This window comes from Anopheles merus, unplaced genomic scaffold, assembly GCF_017562075.2.
Source record: "Anopheles merus strain MAF unplaced genomic scaffold, AmerM5.1 LNR4000233, whole genome shotgun sequence".
NCBI lineage: Eukaryota > Metazoa > Arthropoda > Insecta > Diptera > Culicidae > Anopheles > Anopheles merus.
In genome coordinates this window covers 1-19,168 of record NW_024427813.1, presented here as the reverse complement: position 1 = coordinate 19,168, position 19,168 = coordinate 1, and the positions used below count along the sequence as shown (strand labels likewise).

The 19,168-nt window shown below is 48.5% G+C and overlaps 4 protein-coding genes and 1 pseudogene across 4 annotated transcripts; 4 read left to right on the top strand and 1 right to left on the bottom strand.

The window, feature by feature from the left end:
- The first annotated feature begins 147 nt into the window (after positions 1 to 147).
- Positions 148 to 2,949, top strand: LOC121601940 (Bardet-Biedl syndrome 2 protein homolog). Its single transcript, XM_041930738.1, has 5 exons — positions 148 to 447; positions 703 to 886; positions 995 to 1,127; positions 1,834 to 2,528; positions 2,600 to 2,949. Exons 1-5 carry the CDS (start codon positions 322 to 324, stop codon positions 2,617 to 2,619), a joined length of 1,158 nt encoding a protein of 385 aa, XP_041786672.1. The 5' UTR covers positions 148 to 321; the 3' UTR covers positions 2,620 to 2,949.
- On the top strand, positions 2,792 to 7,313 carry LOC121601939 (protein PAT1 homolog 1-like). The gene is made up of 4 exons (XM_041930737.1): positions 2,792 to 2,828; positions 2,937 to 4,481; positions 4,538 to 5,072; positions 7,011 to 7,313. Coding segments are annotated over exons 1-4 (2,118 nt in total). The 3' UTR covers positions 7,012 to 7,313.
- Positions 7,314 to 7,365: 52 nt separating this feature from the next.
- LOC121601938 (serine/threonine-protein kinase ATM-like) lies at positions 7,366 to 12,965 on the top strand. The gene is made up of 11 exons (XM_041930736.1): positions 7,366 to 7,540; positions 7,605 to 7,834; positions 7,920 to 8,279; positions 8,354 to 8,456; positions 8,572 to 10,098; positions 10,162 to 10,686; positions 10,761 to 11,038; positions 11,101 to 12,048; positions 12,112 to 12,354; positions 12,420 to 12,573; positions 12,649 to 12,965. The coding sequence occupies exons 1-11, from the start codon at positions 7,366 to 7,368 to the stop codon at positions 12,963 to 12,965; spliced, it is 4,860 nt and encodes a 1,619-aa protein (XP_041786670.1).
- A 345-nt stretch (positions 12,966 to 13,310) lies between these two features.
- Positions 13,311 to 15,326, top strand: LOC121601937 (serine/threonine-protein kinase ATM-like). Its single transcript, XM_041930735.1, has 3 exons — positions 13,311 to 14,535; positions 14,606 to 15,141; positions 15,212 to 15,326. The coding sequence occupies exons 1-3, from the start codon at positions 13,357 to 13,359 to the stop codon at positions 15,324 to 15,326; spliced, it is 1,830 nt and encodes a 609-aa protein (XP_041786669.1). The 5' UTR covers positions 13,311 to 13,356.
- Positions 15,327 to 17,547: 2,221 nt separating this feature from the next.
- LOC121601935 lies at positions 17,548 to 18,247 on the bottom strand (annotated as a pseudogene).
- Between the last annotated feature and the right edge of the window lie 921 nt (positions 18,248 to 19,168).

The window sequence follows — 19,168 nt, the reverse complement described above, 5'->3', positions numbered from 1 at the left end:
TCGATCAATGATGCATCATTTCCTTAAAAGAATCATAATGTCATCTCTTAAATAAAACACATCACATTCAAATCACCAGCAATATCACCTGTTGCTTCCAAAAGCACCAGATCATCGGAATCCATTATCAACAGGTATGTCAACACGCTAGAGTGCGCATGAGCGACTCCATCACCGTCAAGGCGGACGGTTTCCATGGCGCGAATCAATGTACAAACAAATCGTAGCGAAAACTTCCTGCCCGATAAAAAACAATCACAAACGTCTTGACTGCTGGTGCAGTGGAAGTTTTTTCTTTGTGGTTTGCCAAATCCCATCGCAATGGACATATCCACCAAACCCGTATTTTCGTTCTCCCTCAACTACAAAGTGTTCGAAAAGCTGGTGACCTGCGGGAAGTACGACGGGATCCATTCCTGTTTGACCATGGTCACAACGGCGGACAAGGTAGGAGCTTGCCTTTGCGCACCCTATGCTATGTGTGTGATGGTAGTGTGACCCTCGGCCAAAAGGAGACTCGTGAAAACTAGTTCACCGTCTGTGTACCAAAACCGGAGAGTTGCGCTCGATTGCTGCACGCGCTTCGTTCACACTACCATCATCACGAATCGAAACGATCTTGAGTGTGATCGATTTCCGCTCTGCTGATTGTGCATGACTTTCTCAACCCTCTCATCCACCTCTTCCACCCCGTCCGGACAGATTCTAATCCACACGCCCCACAAACGCTACGGGCTGCAAAACTCGAAGCTCTCGATTTCGGAAATCAAAAATGACATCGCACTGCTTAACATGAACTTTCCGATACGGGCGATCGTGGCCGGGCGGCTGAAGAAGGACGACGAACGCGACGTGCTGGTGATTGGAAGTCCTTCGCATGTGCTAGGTAGGTGGCCGTGTCGAGTGCAGCGACCGTTTTATAGAAAGTAACTTCAACTGCTGGATTGCAACCGTGTGGGTTGCATCGTTTTGCTTTCTGTCTGTCTGTTTTCAGCGTACCATGTGGATGAAAATTGTAACATGTTTCAGAGAGATTTCCACGAGGGCGTACGGTCTGCCGTGATCGGTGGCTACGCAAACCAACCGGGCAATACGCTGATCGTTGGCGGCAATGGTACGTATATGGGGCAATGTTTTGCATTTCAATGTATATTTTAACAGTCTACGAAATATTCAAATAACATATATTGTGTATTAGTGAAATAATTTAATTGCTCCTTTACATGTATGAACAATTGATAAGATTAAAATTATTATAAAAGCTATGGTTTCTAATATCAATAATATGGTTATCTAATATAACTCACAACATGCTTAACTCCACACCAGGGTATAGTCGGTCAGTCATGACAGTATGCTGTTTGTGAATAAGATTTGAACCACGTCCTGCCTTGTAGGCGTCGGTGTGTTTATTTTTATTAATATTCTCCTAACATGGACTCTCGCTGTGACAATAATTGTAGAAATGGAAAAACAATCAATTTTGGTCACTTAAAAAAAACTGGTTTAATTGAGATAAACCCGGCAATGGCAATAGATACTACGTAGCGAGATGCAGATCGTCTCCCTTGTGATCGTCTCTGCCCGTGGTTTGTGGTGAAAAAGGAAGAATTGTAAAGATGATTTTAGGAATTTATGTATATTATTCATGAAGATCGACCAGGAAGGACTGCTCATTTGAGAATTATATTAAGGCATAGAAGTTTCTAAAAATAATATTTTTAAAGTTAATTTATGTTCTTTAATAATCATTCTAACCGGCAGTAATGCTGTAATTTACGTATTCTCGTTGTTAAAAAAGTATGTATTTTAAGTAATCTATTCAATATAAAGTCGATCGAAACATTTATTTTACACTAGAATATCATTATTAATCGCAACAGGGCTGCCTAGGTATGCTTTTTTACGCAATCACAAACAAAACTACCGGTCAAGTGGTTACGGGTGTGCTGGTCAAAAGAGTCCAAAATACAGCAAAGCAAATAATTCTATTTATTTCAACATGCTAACGCTGCACAACGTTGCCGATGAGGAAATGAACGCTCTGCTGACTCAGAAGCAGAAACTGCTGCTCGAGCTGAAGCACTACGAAAACAACATCAAGTACAACAAGGAAATCCTGAGCAACACGAGCGAAAGCAATCTGGTGCAGAGTGTGCCGGACAACGTCGGCATCATACCGTCCAACACGCGGCTACAGATCGGCATTTCCACCAGCTACGATAGCAACGATATGAACATCGACATCACCGTGTCGACCAACAACTCGACCACGATCCGTGGCGTGTTGATCTTTGCCGATCAGCTGTTCAAGGAGGAATCGCTGATCGCGCACCTGACGAAGGACGTTTCGCGCATACTGATACCGCTCAAGACGCTCAAGGACAATGCGCAGGACATTCACATCAAAGCGTTCGTCGGCTACCCGAGCAGTGTGCAGTTTCACGTGTTTGAACTGACCCGTCAGCTGCCCAAGTTTGCGATGTACACCATACCGCACAATCTGACCGGGTCACCGAAGAGTGTGTGTAAGTATGCCGCTTACGTTATGTGTGCAGTTTTGTTTTTTTTTACGCGCTTAGTCACCCGGTATTTGTAGATGAAGTGAAGATCATCTGATTATTTTAAACCGCCAACACGTGCTTGCATGCATAAGTCATCGACATTCGACCCCAAAACCGAATGCCCGAACCAGTTTTGCTGTGTGGTGTGGTGGTGGTGCTGGATGGAAAACTGTGATTTGTGTTGTACGCCTTAACCGTTCGTACGGATGCAGTGCTAAAGCCCAGTGATGGATTCCTTTTTCGGCTTCGATACCAGTCTGCCGGGTGAGAACGACGAGGAGTAGGAGGAGGAGGAAGCTCGCCGATTCTTCCAGGCAGCACCGCGGCGCACCGCCGAACTGCATTCGCCGCTGCAGCGGCGCCGATGCAAAGAAGACATCTCGGACGAGGAGGAGTATGACGCCCTGAATGACGAAACGTTCGGTGCGGCGGACAAGGGCGACTGGAAGGACATCCACGAGCATCTCGTGCGGCTGGAAAGTTGCAGGAATGGGGGGCGAACCGGTTCCTTCCTTGGGGAGGATGAGGACGACGGGGGCAGCAGCGACAACAACAACAGCGAGAGCGGCCGTAGCAGTGTGGTGGCCCAAAGCATTGGCGATGAGTTCGCGAACAAGCTATGGCTGGATCCGAGCATCTGGGGTAGCCCGGCGAAGGTTCCGGCTCCGGTGCAGCCACCGTACAGCGATTATAGGCCCAGCGGTACGCCATTTTCTGCCCTGCCACCACAGCAGAGCGCCTTTCGACCACCGGAACCGGCGCATCCGATCGGGGGAGGTGGCCTGCCGCCAAAACCGCCTCCCTCACTGCCACCGGGCTTGTTTCCACCCATGAAGATGCTGTCAGTGGAGGACATTGAACGAACCATCATCCAGCATCAGCATCAGCAAAATCAGCATCAAAGTATGCTGCAAAAGCAAATGTCACAGCAGCAGCAGCAGCAACAACAACAACACCAACTCCATTACCATCACAACCAATTTCACCAGCAGCAGCAGCAGCAGACACTGCAACCATTCCGCACACCGGCACCGGTCCCGGCCCAACCACCACCACCAGTGAAAGCTCGCGATCATTTCACACCCGCCAAGGAGGTAAAGAGTATGCAGCCGCCGATCCCGATGATCTCCTCGCCAGTAGCAGCACCACCGTTACGGGTACCACCGGCGCTGCTCACCCCTCCGCTTTCGCTGCTGGGCGCCCGAAACGCCGGCCCCGCTGCCCTGTTCCCGCCCGGACCGTCGCAGCCACCACCGCCGGCACCTCCGCCTCCCATGCTGAACAACGCGAACCGTATTCCGCTTGGTTTGCTGCCGTACAAAATGCTAGCCGCCCGACCGTACTCGACCCCGATCAACACCTGGCGATGCATCCGGCATTCCCGCAGCGCTGCTCGTACGGTCCCCGCTGCAAGGGTTTCTGGTGGCCCCGCCCGGTACAGATGGGTCCGCCACCGCCGCTACCTCGCCATCGGGACCAGCGCCGGGTCGCCGCCATTTTTGATGCAGCGCAGCCCGACGCCCCTGCCGACGAACCAGTTCAACCAGCGGCTGGTGCAGGAAATTCAACAAAACCATCCGCTGCTCGCGTTCAACCGACAGCTCGCTGCGGCCAGCACGCTCAGCGTTTGCGGCAATGGCGTGAAACAGCCCGCTAGTAGCCCTGCCAAGGGCGGGTTTATGAAGCAGCAGCACCATTTCCAGCAGCAGCAGCAGCAACGATCCCGAGTAGGCAATGGAATGCCATCGAGCACTGCAGGCGGCGGGCAGCCAGAGGAGCGCGATGAGTACGCAAACATGAGCAATCGCAACAAGCAGTGGCTAATCGGGATACAGCTGACGCAGCTCAACTCGGACGCACCCTACTTTAACGATTACTATTTCACCGTGTACAAGCAGCGGCTGGCAGCGGCGAAGGGCGAGGGCGATAATAGGATCTATCGCGAAAATCAGCTCAACCATCCGTTCACCCAGCCGGAGGAGCATGCCCAGCTGCTGTTACTGCGCTGCTGTCGAAGAACGGCAAGAGCGGGCTGCTCGGCACGAACCGCGAACGTCGCAGTTCCGAATCCCGCTCCAACCCGAACGGCGGTAGCGAGGGAAAGGATGGCTCAGCGCCGACGGGTGGTGGTCGAGCGTATACCCCGCTCCAATTTCAAAATTCGCTCGGCAAGCTGCAGTGCGGTAGTGTGATAGCGCCGCGAAAGCTCATCGACGCCGACGTGATGGGCAGCGACCAGCTGAACGGAAATGGCGTGCCGGCACTTGAACCGCCGCCCGCCGCTATCCAGCGCAAAGCTCGCCATGTGCTGCTGCTTATCGAGACGCTGTACAAGTTGGTGCTCAAGCTGGAAGATCTCGGCAATCCCGTTGCGATCGATGCGATGAAAGCGCTGCGCGAAAAGAAAATGCGCGAGCGAACCAGCAGCACCGGCAGCGGCAGCGGTGTGGCGTGTTTGTCAGAAGCGGGCGCCAAGATTGGCAACGCATTGATAATTAATCCGAATTGGTAATTTAATGATAGTCACGTAAGATGATTTAACCAACAAATCCCGTTAATGTCGATACTAAGCTTCGGTTTTTTTAAATTTAATTTAATTACTCTCAATCTGCTTTTCAATAAGCGAAATATTGCGATATTACCATATACATTTTAATGTGAAAATCTAGAGAAGACTAGTTTTTAGCCTAACACACACCCACACACACACAACCTCACACTTGTAAAGTGTGGCAAGGGAAGAACTGATACTGAGTTGTCGATGATCATTTAATGTTCCTTATTTATTAGGCTTTGCGTATGTAAAACACACGTGTGTGTGTAAAAGGGTAGCGTAAACTGAATTGCGTATACTCTGTCACACGCCGAAATGAATATATTCCATGCTCCTCTCCATATAAACCCCTGTGAACCGAATGGTATCGTTAGATATTGCTTTTGCAAACCGTGTTATATAGTCATTTAAGTTTGGGCACGACATATAAAGCCCCCCCCCCTCTTACCTCCCCGGTTAGGTTATTAGGTTATCCGCATGTCGTGCTCGTGCTGATATTTAATTTCGCCCATAGTGTTTCGCGCAAACAGAGCACGTGCGGTTTGAATAGGATTGCAAATCGATCGAATCGAACTCTTTAGTGTAGTGTAAGTTAGTTAACTGGCCAAGGATGACAGACTCGATGTGTACAATGTGGCAGGGGTTTCCCCAGGCGTTCTCATAGCTGTGGGACACTTTATTGACTCTTTCTTAAGTAAAATGTAACGGGAATTGGACTCTATAGCACCCTTGTTGGACATATCCAATAGGAATTTCCAACGAACCTTTCCAAAAAGGGTGCAATAGAGTCCAATTTCCGTCATGTGAAGTTCACTTCCCAATTAGAAAGAGTCAAGAAGTAGTGTCTCATAACTATAACCAGGCTAGAACCCCTGGAAAATCCTGTAAACTGCATTTGAGCCACTTTGTCACATCCATCCGCCCTCTACACAATTAAGCTTCACGTGCAATGAGAAATGGAAAGAGTAGCTGTAGACACTGTAAAAACTGTCCGTACCCGCTTACGGCACTATCAAACGAAACATTAAAACACATTCGTCTCTTCATTCAGTAGTACATAAATCTATAGATACATAATTTTATAGTTGAGTGCATTTACCTGAACTTGTTTTTAGACTAATCTTTCGATAGCTCTTTTTCACGTGTCCGTTGGTGTTTATCACTCACTGAACTTCTTTACACGATTACTTCTTTCCTTTTCAAATGTACTAGCTAGATGTACTATGGCACTGCAATTACTTTTCGGAAAACTTAAAACCTATTACACTACTCACTTGAATTGCTTTGATTTCTCTACCTACTTTCCAATATAAGAACGGTTAAAAAATGTGAAGAGAGCCAACATGCCAAGAAAGCTGTGTAAATGAGCATTTTAGGCTATAATCTTGAACATAAACTTAAACACTGAGCAGCATAAAAAAACTGCAATTGAGTTAAACTATCCATGTAAAAGCTCTGTAATTAAAAAGCAATCAAGCGCAAATTCCGAAACATGCGATAGAGAAAATGTGTCTAAGAAAAATGAACAAAAAAAGGAGATATCCACGATGGAATTGTCGAAAAAGAACAAACAAATAAATCGAACTAATTTTTTTTGGGTTTCTTTTGTTATGATGCTTATGAACGCGAGCAAAATGGGTCGTTAGTTTTTGTGTTTTTTAGCGTAGAATTATGGTGCAATATCACAATATTAAAGGAGGATTTGTTGTGATCATAGCAACATCGCTAGTTTAAACGAAGTGTAGTAGGCTTTATTGAAATAGAGAATAAATTAGTCTGCATTTTCTTTTCGTACGAACAAGAAGTTCCAACAGGATTTACGGAAAGAAGGTTAAAAGGAGATAAGGGTTATTTTATATAAATTCTAAATTATGTTTTAATTTTCTTTACAGATACAACTTGAAACAAACCACGCCCCACGAACCACGATGGCCTCTTCCTCGTCCAGCAGCAGCAGCAGCAGCAGAATGTCGGTGATGGACCGCGACCTCTGTCTGCTGCTGGTGGAGATGTCGTCCGAGAAGGTAACCGTGCGGCAGAAGGCGTTCAACAAGATGAGCACCATCCTGAACAACCGGGAGGACGATTTTCTCGACTACATGGCATCGGATGCGTTCGAGACGCAGTGGTGCGCGGTGCTGGATGCGGCTTACCACGGCATACAGAAGCAGAGCTACGCCATTACGACCCAGGTGCAGAGCAAGAACACACTACGTCGTGGTGCTGCACAAGCTCGTTGAGCTGGCGATGGATCGGGATGCGCCGCAGCTACCGCACAGCCAGCTGATCGGGTGCTTTGTGCGCGCGATCAACGATCAAGCGATGCGGGACAGTTTTGGTGTGTGCTTTCTGCACGTGCTGAACAAGTTCGTGCTGTGCTCCAAGTGGTGCCTAACGCCGGTGAGCTACGAGCACTGGAAAGGTAAGCAGAGGGGTGAAAAGGTTGATTTACTTTATTTAGTATTAAACGGGGATTTTTTTTGCAGAAATTCTTGACTGCTGTTTAGTGATGCTGGATACAGCGCACGTACCAAAGCACTTGGCGGCCAACTGTCTCTCGCTGGCTGTGGTGAAATTTTTAGCCAACTGCTCGATGCAAACACTGCTGGCGGACTATTTGAGCCGGCTGATTGTCCACCTGCGCCAGGCGGTAAACGAGAAGAAAAGTAACGTTTTATGCGATCTGATAAACATAGCTTTGTACATAACAGAAGCGGTAAGTAGCGTTTAGCACCATCTCCGAGGTGGGTTTTTTGCTGTCTCAAAGCTAAACCTAATCACACTTTGATCGCCACGTGCAGATAGCGGTGGATTGTAAGGCGAAGATCATTGCATTCTTGGAGTCGCTCGTTCCATGCACGGTGAAACTTTACAAGGAAGCAAACTTGCGCAAGGAACAGAAAGTGTCACTGTTCCGGTTGATGCATCTGTCGCTGATAATGTTGTACCCGGGAGGAAAATCTCATACCCTTGCCAAACCACTGACCCGAGGCGGTTTGCAGCAGGTCGAGGACGATGAAGCGCGAAGGAAAACGTTGCGCGAATATCATTACATACTGACGAGTGAAATGAAGGCACGGGATCAGAGTTCGTTCTTTGGCTCGAATGAGGCCCCTTTTGCTGATGGTTTCATTGACTTTGCCGCCCGGTTGTGTTATACGGTAAGACTATTTGAGTTTTTTTTCTGCATTTTTAAAGGGAAAATTACTACTTCTTACTCATCCCTTTTTCAAAGGTGTACTGGAACGAGGATAATTGGAAGGAATCTAGCGGCGAAGAAACGGCCGCAAAGCGAAACAAACAGTTTAACAAACTGCAAAGCATCATGGAGATGGTCGGTACTGCTCCAAATCAGCTTAATTTGCGTTGGTACGATCACGCTTCCTCTTTCATGTAGAAAAGATCATTAATAAACATTTTCCTCCAGGTTGTACATCCTTTCTGCGGTTCTAGACAGATATGAGGCAGCACTTACTAGCGACGACTATGCGCAACTGTTGCAACTGTTGTGCAATGTGCAACCGAGCCTACAATCGCCGCACGAGCATGATGCTTTCTACCAGTGCTGTTCCGTGCTGCTCGCGTTCGAACAAAAGTCAACCCATCGATCGTTGAACACAGCGGCGGCCAGCGGTGAATCGATTGGCGAGCTTTGGGCCAAAATGATAGCCGCTGCGTTCCGTGCCTGCACCAACACCGCCGCAAGAACGTGCGCTAAATCCAATCTCCTGCTGCAGCTATTGATTCGCCATCGAAAGTATCCGAACGTCGGCTTTCTAAACAGCACCGTGCTGGAAGCCTTTTACACCTATGCCGTGGAGAAGACGAACCTTAACGTCGGCACGGTGCTGTCCATCCTGGAGACGGTGGGCAACGCCGAGTGTCTCGGCAGTGTCGACGGTGTGCTGACCAAGCTGCTCAACTATCTCTATCCGCAGACGCGCGAAACACAGTCGAAAGCGATACTACACGCAAAGGAGCGGCTGAGCGCAAAGACGCTGGCACGCATTTCGATCCTTTGCGTGGTGACTACATGTTGCGCAATGGATGAGACAGAGCGGCACACACACGCCGGAGTGCACGATACCTTTTACCGGGAGCGAGACGGGCAGTTGCAAACGCTCGAGCAAAGACTTCGCTACCATAGTTTAGAGGAATTGCTAGCGTTGGAGCAGCACAAAAAGGAAGGGATTGATGCGGAATCACCCCAAGGCAGCGCACGAATCTCTTACAACATAAACGAACCACTGTTTTTGCGCCTGTGTGAGGTAGTAAGCTTCGACAAGCATATCCTGCCCGATGGGAATTATTTTCTAGCCGATGGATTGGCATGCATCTGCGACGATTTGGAGTTGTACCTGGAGATGCTCAACATTTTGCAGCTGCACGCCGCGTACGATGAGCAGCAGTGCACCAGGAGCCCACTGTACAAAAAGGTTCTGCTCAAGTTCGACCTACTAAACGGTGGATTTGAGCGGCTGTTGAAAAACGATGCGGCCTCCACGCTAAATCTCATCAAAACCAGGAACCTTGCCGAGCGATTGTTGGCCATCTTTCGTGTCCCTTACCATCCGTCGGTAAGGAAGCTGCTGCAGCAAACCGAACACACGTTCATTATGCGATGGGCAATCGGGCAGATCAGTCTGAAGGAGGGGGAGGATTCGCAGTGCGTGACCGTGTTGCAGCCGGATAAACTGGCCACGGAAGAGCAAATGCAGCGATGTTTCCTCCACGTCGTAGCGGAATATCTGCAGTACGAAGGGCCAAGCCTGAACGAGGCTCACGAGCTGCTGGATCGGTTGGAACTGAATGTGTTCAGCAGTTTGGATTTGTTCTATCTGTTTGATCTGTGTCGAATACTGCTGGCGCAAACTTCCCATGAGGTGGTGGCCGTATGGGTACTGAGAAACCTGGTAGATGTGTGCAAAAACCACTACACCAATCCTGACATTACGGAGCAGATTATCGATCTGTACGGTGGTAAGTTAATTGTAGCTGTGATCAACTGAACTCTCTTCTCAAATTGTGTTTAATCCGTTTCAGCTTTAACCGCCTTCGTGAGCCCGTACGAAGACATGATCCGCAACGTAACGATCGTGCTGTACTCGTTCGTAAAACAGTGCGCCAAACACACGTACTCTACCGAGCTGCAGGTGAAGATACTGGCGCAGGTGAAGTATCTGCTCCGCGCTTACCCGCAGCACATCCGTACGCCAACGCACGAGAGCATCTACAACGGATTGGTGCCGTTGCTGAGCAGCCCAAGCTATCGCATCAAGCTGGAAGCGGTCAGGAATATTCTGCACTTCATGCAGCTCGAATGGTCACATCCTGACCTTTCTTCGGTTCCGTGCAGCTTTTACGAGTTTCAGCTGCAACTGTACGATCAAATTCAGTTCGAGGAGCTACTAGCGACCGACGGTGGGATGGACATGAACGATGAGAGAATGAACGTGATTAGCGGCTGCCTTCAGCTGCTGTTGGGCATCTTTCGCATTAGCTTCATGCTGCGTCGGCGCGCGTTGTGCGATTTTGTGCTGCTCGTTCAGTTGGGAAGCGTAAACGATGGTAAGTGTTGTTACAGCAATAGCTGACAATTAAAGTTTAATTATTGTATAATCATATTTTTGTCCTTCTTCTAGACAAAATGGCAAACACCATACGGCTTATGCGCACCTCCAGCGATATCGACTTCTGCCAGCTGCTTCAAGCTAACCTGGACACCGTACTCGAGCTATGGCTAACCAAAGGGAATCGGTTGCTGCATTTCCCGTTCCGTCTAGCGGGAAAGATCGCCACGATCGAAGAGTTTATCCAACTGTTCAAGAAAAACATTTCCTTCGTCATACTCTGCATGCAGCCGGAACGGTTCGAACAGTTCTGCAAATCGATTGGCGTACAGCAGGCAGAAATGGTGAAGGTATGTTTTCGGTTGGAATGAATTTAAAATGATAAATGACCAATTTTCCATTTCATTACCAGAGTATACTGCCGAAATGTGTTTCGTTCCTTCTGCCCAAGTACGCCAAATGTGAAGGGATGGCGCCCAAGTATGATGCAATAGCTAGTCGGATGCACAAAGCACTTGCCCCTATAATAAGCACGGTAGATCTTAAAGATTACGTGTCGGAAATTATCAAACATCTCACCCACCGATTGAACGATCACGTTGAGCTGGGCAAGCTGTTGGACCAGGACCTGCCAAGCTGCTTCGTTGCCGATCTGTCGCTTAGCAAAGCCACTTACTCGACGGCGCTCGAGCACCTGAAACAGTCGGTATGGGGATCGCAATCGTTCAAGTACACGCTGCTGAGCAATTTGTGTTTTAAAAACAGCTCACCAATTGAACGCACCCTAACGGATGTCAAACGCTGGCTTTGGGCGGCTGATGAACCGGAGCAGAAAATGGTACATCTCTTCCAGTACACGGTGTTTCTCGACCATCTGAAAGAGTACATCGGACAGCAGAAGGAACGCGCGTTCAAACCCTATCTCGTGCGAGATGTGGTGTATTTCCTGTGCAACTTGTTGTCCTCCTTTCCCGCCCTACGACTTGCCACGCTCAACAGCTTCGGGCGGTTCCTGGAGCACGTGGTCGCATCTAGCGATGCGTGCGAGCTGCTCTCGGAACATTTGCACTTCATAGTGTCATCATTGCTGGAGGTGGAAAATGTCGATCCGGCATCGGAGATTTCTCAAAAATCGCTAACTCTGCTACGGTTTCTGATCTTACAACACTCTGCCGCGTTTGCGGGTGCGATCGGTAAGCTGAATTATCTACCAAAGGACGAACGATTCGATCAGTTGCGGCTTGCTATATCGCGCCAAAAAACGATCGGTCATGAAAATGTGCTGCCAAGGGAAGAAATCGCGGCGCTGATTGAGTTGCCCAATTTAAGATACGAAGATTTGGCTGCGCTGAAGATTGTGGTAAGCTTTTGCTGTATTTTGAGTGACTTGGAAGTTATATAATTATTAATTTTTTTATTGTAGCTCACCACCAAAAAGAAAGATCTAAAATTATTGTGCGATGAGCTGAGCGAGCAAAGCGCATCGTCGGGCGCTAATGGGGAAAGCGTGCTTCATCGGTTAGTCTACACTTTGCTGGAAGTTGTGCGCAGCTCCCCGTTCGACAAGCGATCGATGGAAGCTCTCCGATGTTTGAGTGAAATAGGACCGATCGATCTGGGAACAATGCTGTTAAAATCCGACGCAGAAATGATTGCTTACGATACGGTACAGCTTTAAAGCCCTGGGCAGTAGCAATATCAATTAAATTTTAAATTTCTATCTCTCTTTAGATCAACAACTCGAAGGAAGCAATCGAACGATGTGCTGCGGTGCTGCTGAGCGAATTGAACGAGCTGATAACGAACAGAAACGTTCCGGTTGCAAACTACGCCTCACTGATTTGCTACAAAATGCTGTACGGAAAAACATTCCATGCTTTGGCGGGTGAGATTCTAAACAAAATTGCATATAGAAATCCATTTTAAATCTTAACTTCGATCATATTCGTATCTCTAACAGCCAAACTACCAACACTGCACCCATTTTTGGGAACTTCTGCGGAAGAGATCAAACTCTTCACTCGTACCACCGGACGCAGTTTGTCGTTGCGGCCAATGCTTGCCAACGAACGGATCGAGTACAGCGCTTTTGTGCAGCAGCTGTCAGCCGCGTTGCTGTCATTTTTGGGAAATACGATGATTAAAAAGCTGGCCGAACAGGAAACGACATTCGTCGAGAAGCTTGTCCCTTTGCTGGTACAGATAACGATAAAGCAATTCGAAGAGTCAATCATCGATAGCATGGGCAGCTTTGTAAGTGCTCTTGTTGCACAGTAGTAGATGCCACGGATGATAAGGAAACATTTGAATATATCTTCCTTTTTGCAGATTAATGAGTTTTTCAACGAGTTCGCTGCCATTCAAAATGAGGTTCACAATTTTCAATGACCCGAAAGCTATTCAACTGATGCTTACCATCGTGGAGTGTGTTCGGATACATAATCAATGGTAAGTGTAATTTACAAATTTTTGTTAATACTTTTCCTAAAAATAATGTTTGTAATAGCTTTCCACAGTACAAAATTTCCGTTAACTATCTACGAATCGCACAAGCGTCTCAATTCTGTCAGGCACACTTTAAAGCCATCCTGTATGGTGACCTCTGGTACCGGGGGAAGAGGAGCAAGGCAAGCATGATGCCAAACGACACCCGGAACTGCAAAACATAATGAAATCATGCCATTTGGCGATCGGCGTAAACGATGCAGTTAAATCATTCCTCAACCCAATCCAGGAACGGATGGAATATTACCGTCTAGAGCAGAATTACGCCAGATGCTTGGTTATGCAAGATGCAAGCACACCGTGGTCGCAAGATACCGCCCTGGACAGTGCGGGCACACAGAATGCCATCTTGCAAACACTGAAAGACTCCTCACTGTACGGTTTGGCTAGATCGTTACATGTCGCACCGCAACAGATTGATTACGAGTGTGCCTGGCGGCTGTCCGACTGGAATGTACTATTCGACGCGGACGGCGGTGTTGGTCCCAATGTCCCGAAGAGAGCACCGGCTGCCGGTTCGAGCGCGCTGCTCCTACAGTCGCGATCCTTCGAGCGAGCGCATTACAAAGCGCTCAAGTGTTTGCAGCTGCGCGATGAACTCGCGGTGGAAAGTGCGATCGTGGCAGCGCAGCGTGCCGTTAGCGAACTTTTCAAGCTTACCAGCATCGAATCCACCAAACACATCTACCACGGGCTGTGCCGGTTGCGGATGCTGCAGCAGATCGAAGACTTCGGTGAGGTACACTTCTCCAGACAGATCGACTGCGAGCAGGACCTGCTGAACCGGTGGAGGGAACAGGACGAGCTGCCGCACAGCGAGTTCACGCTGCTGGAAACGATCCTTTCCCAGCGGCTGTCCATCTTCAGCACGGCCGGGATTCGTGCGAAACTGCGAGGCTTCGTGGACTGTGCGGTACGGAATGTGGTGCTGATCGGGAAGCAGGAGCTGCCGGCCAACGTGCAGTCGGTGGTGATGCTGGAAAATGCACAGCTCAATTGGAGTGCCGGCCAGCCGGTGCTGGCGAAGGAGTTGGCGTGGGAAGTAATGAACAGCGCCAAGTACACTGATCCGATGGTGAAGGGAGTGGCGTGTCGCCTTTACGGTGAGTTCCTTGCCGAAGGACACTCGCAGGAGATCAAGTCGCTATGCTCGGACTACTTTCAACAAGCGGAAAAATATGTCCAGTTTGTGCTGTCGCGACAGGCGGCGGCGACGGCTGCGGGTGGCGAACAGAAAACCTCGCCCGGGAACGTTCCCGCTAACCATCGTTGCTTCGACGTGGATCGTAACTTCACCGTGCAGCACACCGTCGCGAAGTACGCGGATCGTGAATTTGTGCGGGTAGGTTGAGGAGCATTGCAATATTAAATGGGGTAAACTAAATGAAAATTTGCTCCTCCCTTTCCTGCAGCTCACCAAATTCATCCGCTCTCAGGAGTGGGAGGCACGGAAAACGAATCTCGCCCGCATGGAGGTCGAGCTGGTCCGCCTGAGGGAGGAAACGCAACGTGCCACCGATCAGCGGCGCAAAGATCTTGGCCGTTCGCTTCACTTTATGCAGAAAACTTGCAGCGCGACAAGAAAGCGGCGCGAAGAGGTGGAACAGAATCGCTGGGACTACTTGAATCTGGCACTGTGCTATTATCTGATGTACGCGAAACAGAGCACGATCGTGAGCGACATGGTGATATTTAGGATCATGTCGCTGTGGTTGAACAATCAGGAAAATACGAGCGCAAAGGAGTTGATCGAAGAGTCGCTGCTTACCATTCCTTCGTACAAGTTTATTGCCGTTTTACCGCAGCTTACACCGCGCGTCGGGCTGGACAGTGGGGACGGTGCGCTGGTGCAGAAAGCTTTGATAAGATGCGCCCTGGACCATCCCCATCACACGCTTCCGTTTGTGTTTGCGCAGCTGCATGCGTATAAAGATCAACCGGATCACGAGTAAGTGCTGGTTAATTATAGTGGAATAACACATTAAGTTAAATTTAAATGCATTTTTAAACATTTCAAGAACTCCCACCAACGATAACCGTTTAATGGGTGCGGGGAGGTGTACAAAAAAGCTGCGCAAAGAACCAACGCTCGAGCAAATGTTGCACCAAACAGAGAGAATGAATCTCGCCTGATCGAGCTGGCAACAAAAACGCTCTCCAGCAGTCCCTCCTTCCGGGAGTACACCATGACGAAACGTGATCCGCTCGGGCAGCTGGAAAGCTTGGATCTCATCCACTGTCCAACGGTGGAGTTGCCCGTCCTAAAAACCGGCAACTATCGCTCACACATCGTAGGCATCAGGCGGTGGGATGCGAAGGTGATCGGTGTCGGTGGAATTAATGCGCCGAAAAAGCTTGCCTGCCTTTGCCTGAACGGTACGAAACGGACGCAGCTGCTCAAGGGGAAGGATGATATGCGCCAGGATGCGGTAATGCAGCAGGTGTTCGGTATAATGAACATACTGCTGCGCCACGATAAGGAAACGGCGCACCGGAAGCTGTCCGTGCGCACGTACAAGGTGGTACCGCTGTCGAGGCAAAGCGGCATACTGGAATGGTGGTGCAACAACACGATGCCGATCGGTGCGTGGTTGCTTTCCGGGCATGCCAAGTATCGGCCGCAGGACCTGGAACCGACAGCGGCGCGGAAAAAGTTTTCCAATGTATGTACAAGCTGTTGAGAGCGTTTTTTTTGTTTGAATATTAACGATGTTGAAAAATGCTCCTCTTTTCCTCAGACGCGGTGGCCGGCATGACGTTGCCGAAGAAGCTGAAAAACTATGAAGAAATCTGTGACAAAATTCGGCCCGTCTTTCGGCACTACTTTCTCGAGCAGTACCTGAAGCGGGCGTGTGGTTCGAGCGGCAGCAGAACTACATCAAAAGTGTGGCCGCCAGCTCGATGATCGGGTACGTGCTGGGCATCGGCGATCGGCACGTGCAGAACATCCTGATCGACAAGCTAACAGGGGAGGTGATCCATATTGATTTTGCATAGCGTTCGAGATGGGGAAAAATCTGCCCACCCCGGAGACCGTCCCGTTCCGCTTGACGCGTGACATTGTGGATGGTATGGGGATAAGCGGTGTTGAGGGTGTTTTCCGCAAGTAAGCACATGTTCATTGGTAAAGTCTGCAGCTATTAAACCAAACACTCTTCCCCATGCTTTCCAGATCGTGCGAGAAAACGCTGGAAGTGTGCGGAACAATCAGACGGTGATCCTCGCCATCCTGGAGGTGCTGCTGTACGATCCGCTCTACTCGTGGAACGTGCTGTCAAACAAGAAAGCAAACCGTCGGCAACAGCAAGCCTTCCTTTCGCCATCCGGTGACGCTGATGAGGCCGATGGAGCGGTCGGTGGTCTGCCGATGGATGCGGCTAATATCAATGTGACGGCCGAGCGTACGTTGATGCAGGGGGAAGAGAAGCTGCTTGGCCAGGAGGACAACAAGTACATCTCAGTCGATGGGCAGGTGCAAATGCTAATCTTCAACGCAATGAACAAGCGCAATCTCTGTCAAGTGTTTTGCGGGGATGGCAACCGTACCTGTGAGCAAGTGAGTGTGTGATAAAGCCGGTGATAGTGTTATCTTTTATTTAATTTCTTTTCGTTTTCTACATACATGTATCACATGCATATGACACGATGAGTTGCAAAATGTTGTTAGAAAATATTGAGAAAAAAAACCACTTCAATCATTCTCAATATTAAACGCACAATTGAGGGAGGTAGTATGGTTTTGTACAAAGTAGCTTTGAGCTGTAAAAACCTGTATCATCCTTTTGAGCCGTCCTATTGGGCGGAAGATGGATCGTTTCTGTTCGTTATCCGCCAGTGACTTCGATCCCCAGGTGACAACTGTTCTACTTTTTAGCTTAAACTCCTCGTGAACAGCTCGATTAACCCATTGCCTCATATGAACTCTTGAAAACATGGGTGTGTGAGTGTGAACAACGATGTGTTGAAGCGTTGAAGTTTATGTCAGAACTTCGGTAGAAGCCGGACAAACAAGAAGCTTGCAGTTTCGTCCTTGGTGTTCAACAGCCAAAACACTGAGTAAAAAGAAATAAACGATCTATCCAGGACATCGATAGCTCAGAAGAAGGGAGAAACGCTGGGAAAATAACAAAACAACGTGAAAGAGTGTTTTATAATAAACTTGTTGTTTAATATGGATTGAAAAGTACGCATGTTTTGTTTTGGGCCGGTAGCTTGTGCACAACCGTGATGACAATTCTCAAAATGGCACCAGAAAAAATGCTTCACACTGACGTTTCAACTGTTATAATAAGCTTAAACTCTGCAATATCGCTTGCTCTTTAAGCCAATTTTAAGCCTGCTCTTTAAGCTTCCAGCAACTCGAAAAACGCTAAACAAATCTGCTCGAAAATGTCACTTGGGTCGAGGTGCCGTTTACGTAGCTGCTCTTTTCCGATGCCAGAAAGGCTGCTACCTCCGCAATTTCTGCAAACAAATATTTTAATTTAGTCCAATCTAATTCCAATTGCTCATAGAACACTTATCATACCTTCCGGATTTCCGAAGCGACGCAACGCACATTGCATGATGATCATATCTTTCACCTTCTGCGGCACCGTCCCCGTCATCGGCGTGTGGATGAACCCGGGCACGATCGCATTCACCCGGATGTTGTACCGGCCGAACTCGCGTGCCAACACCTAGGTCATCGCTTCCACCCCGGCCTTGCTCGGGGAATAGTTCGACTGTCCGATGTTGCCGGTGCGGGCAACGATCGAGACACGTTCACCATCGAACCGGCCAGCTCGTGCTCGATCATGGCCCGGCCGAAACGTTGCAGCACCAACCACGTACCCTTCAGGTTACGTTGATCACCGCATCAAAGTCGGACTCGGGCATCTTCAGCAGGAAGTTATCGCGGGTAATACCTGCCGAATTAACGACCACCGTCGGTGGTCGCTTGTACCGGCCAATCACTTCATTCAGCACGGCATCAACACTGTCGCCGGAAGAGACATCCATCTCGTAGGCCGCATTGTCGCCCGCCGTGAGCGATGCGATCGTTTCCTGGGCGCCTGTACGTTACGATTAGACGACGAACTTGTTATTATTGTTGTTAATCGTATGAACTGCGGAAACTGAACTACTTGTTGCTTTTGTTTTCGTTTTCGGTTTTGTTCCTTTTTTTGCTTGCTCTCCCTCATAATTGTTTACTCCGCGTTGATCTGCGTTTCCCAATCACTGTTCACGCTTCGGAATCGAATCCACTATCGGTCGTTTGCCTTCGGTGGAAGGTGGGGCAATTTTGTGAATTGTTATATCCATTATTGTAGATTTAAAATTAGATATAGATTAGATTAGATTAGACTAGATTATAGCATATTATAGCATGTAACTGTACGGAGAGAAATGAGAAAATAAACCCGCACTTCTCGTTGAGCCTTGCAAGTGAATGGATGGTGTGATTATAACATGAATGATTTTTTAACGCCGGAGCCCCAGGCACCAGTGAACCGTTCGAAGATCTTTGTTATCGTCGGAGGTCGGTTGGGCTCGTTTAGCAGGTCCTAAGCAATAGGGTTTTCCGAAATCTCACCCTGTTTACCGCATAATGAACACAAAACACAGAGGGGCGAGAGTGGTGGTCGAGTCGAGCGATAGTTATGTATGGTGCGGTGTGACCAGTCAAGGGCGGTTAAATAGTCCCAATGTCAACAATGATGACGCAAACTGGCTTGATTGATCATTCATGATGATACTGTGTCATGATGATTCATCATTGTTACTGATGCGTCTACTATGACGCCAAATCTATCTGTTGGAACCTCGCACCAAAGGTATCCAACTACCTGTCATAAACGGGACATTTAAAACAAGCGTAGGCGTGACACGATCAGAACGAAGCGGTAACCGAAGAAAGAAAGGGGTTAAAAAGGCCGCAAAAAGAGAAACGAGGCTCTTTTCTAAAACCAAACCGCGGAAAACCGACAAATTTT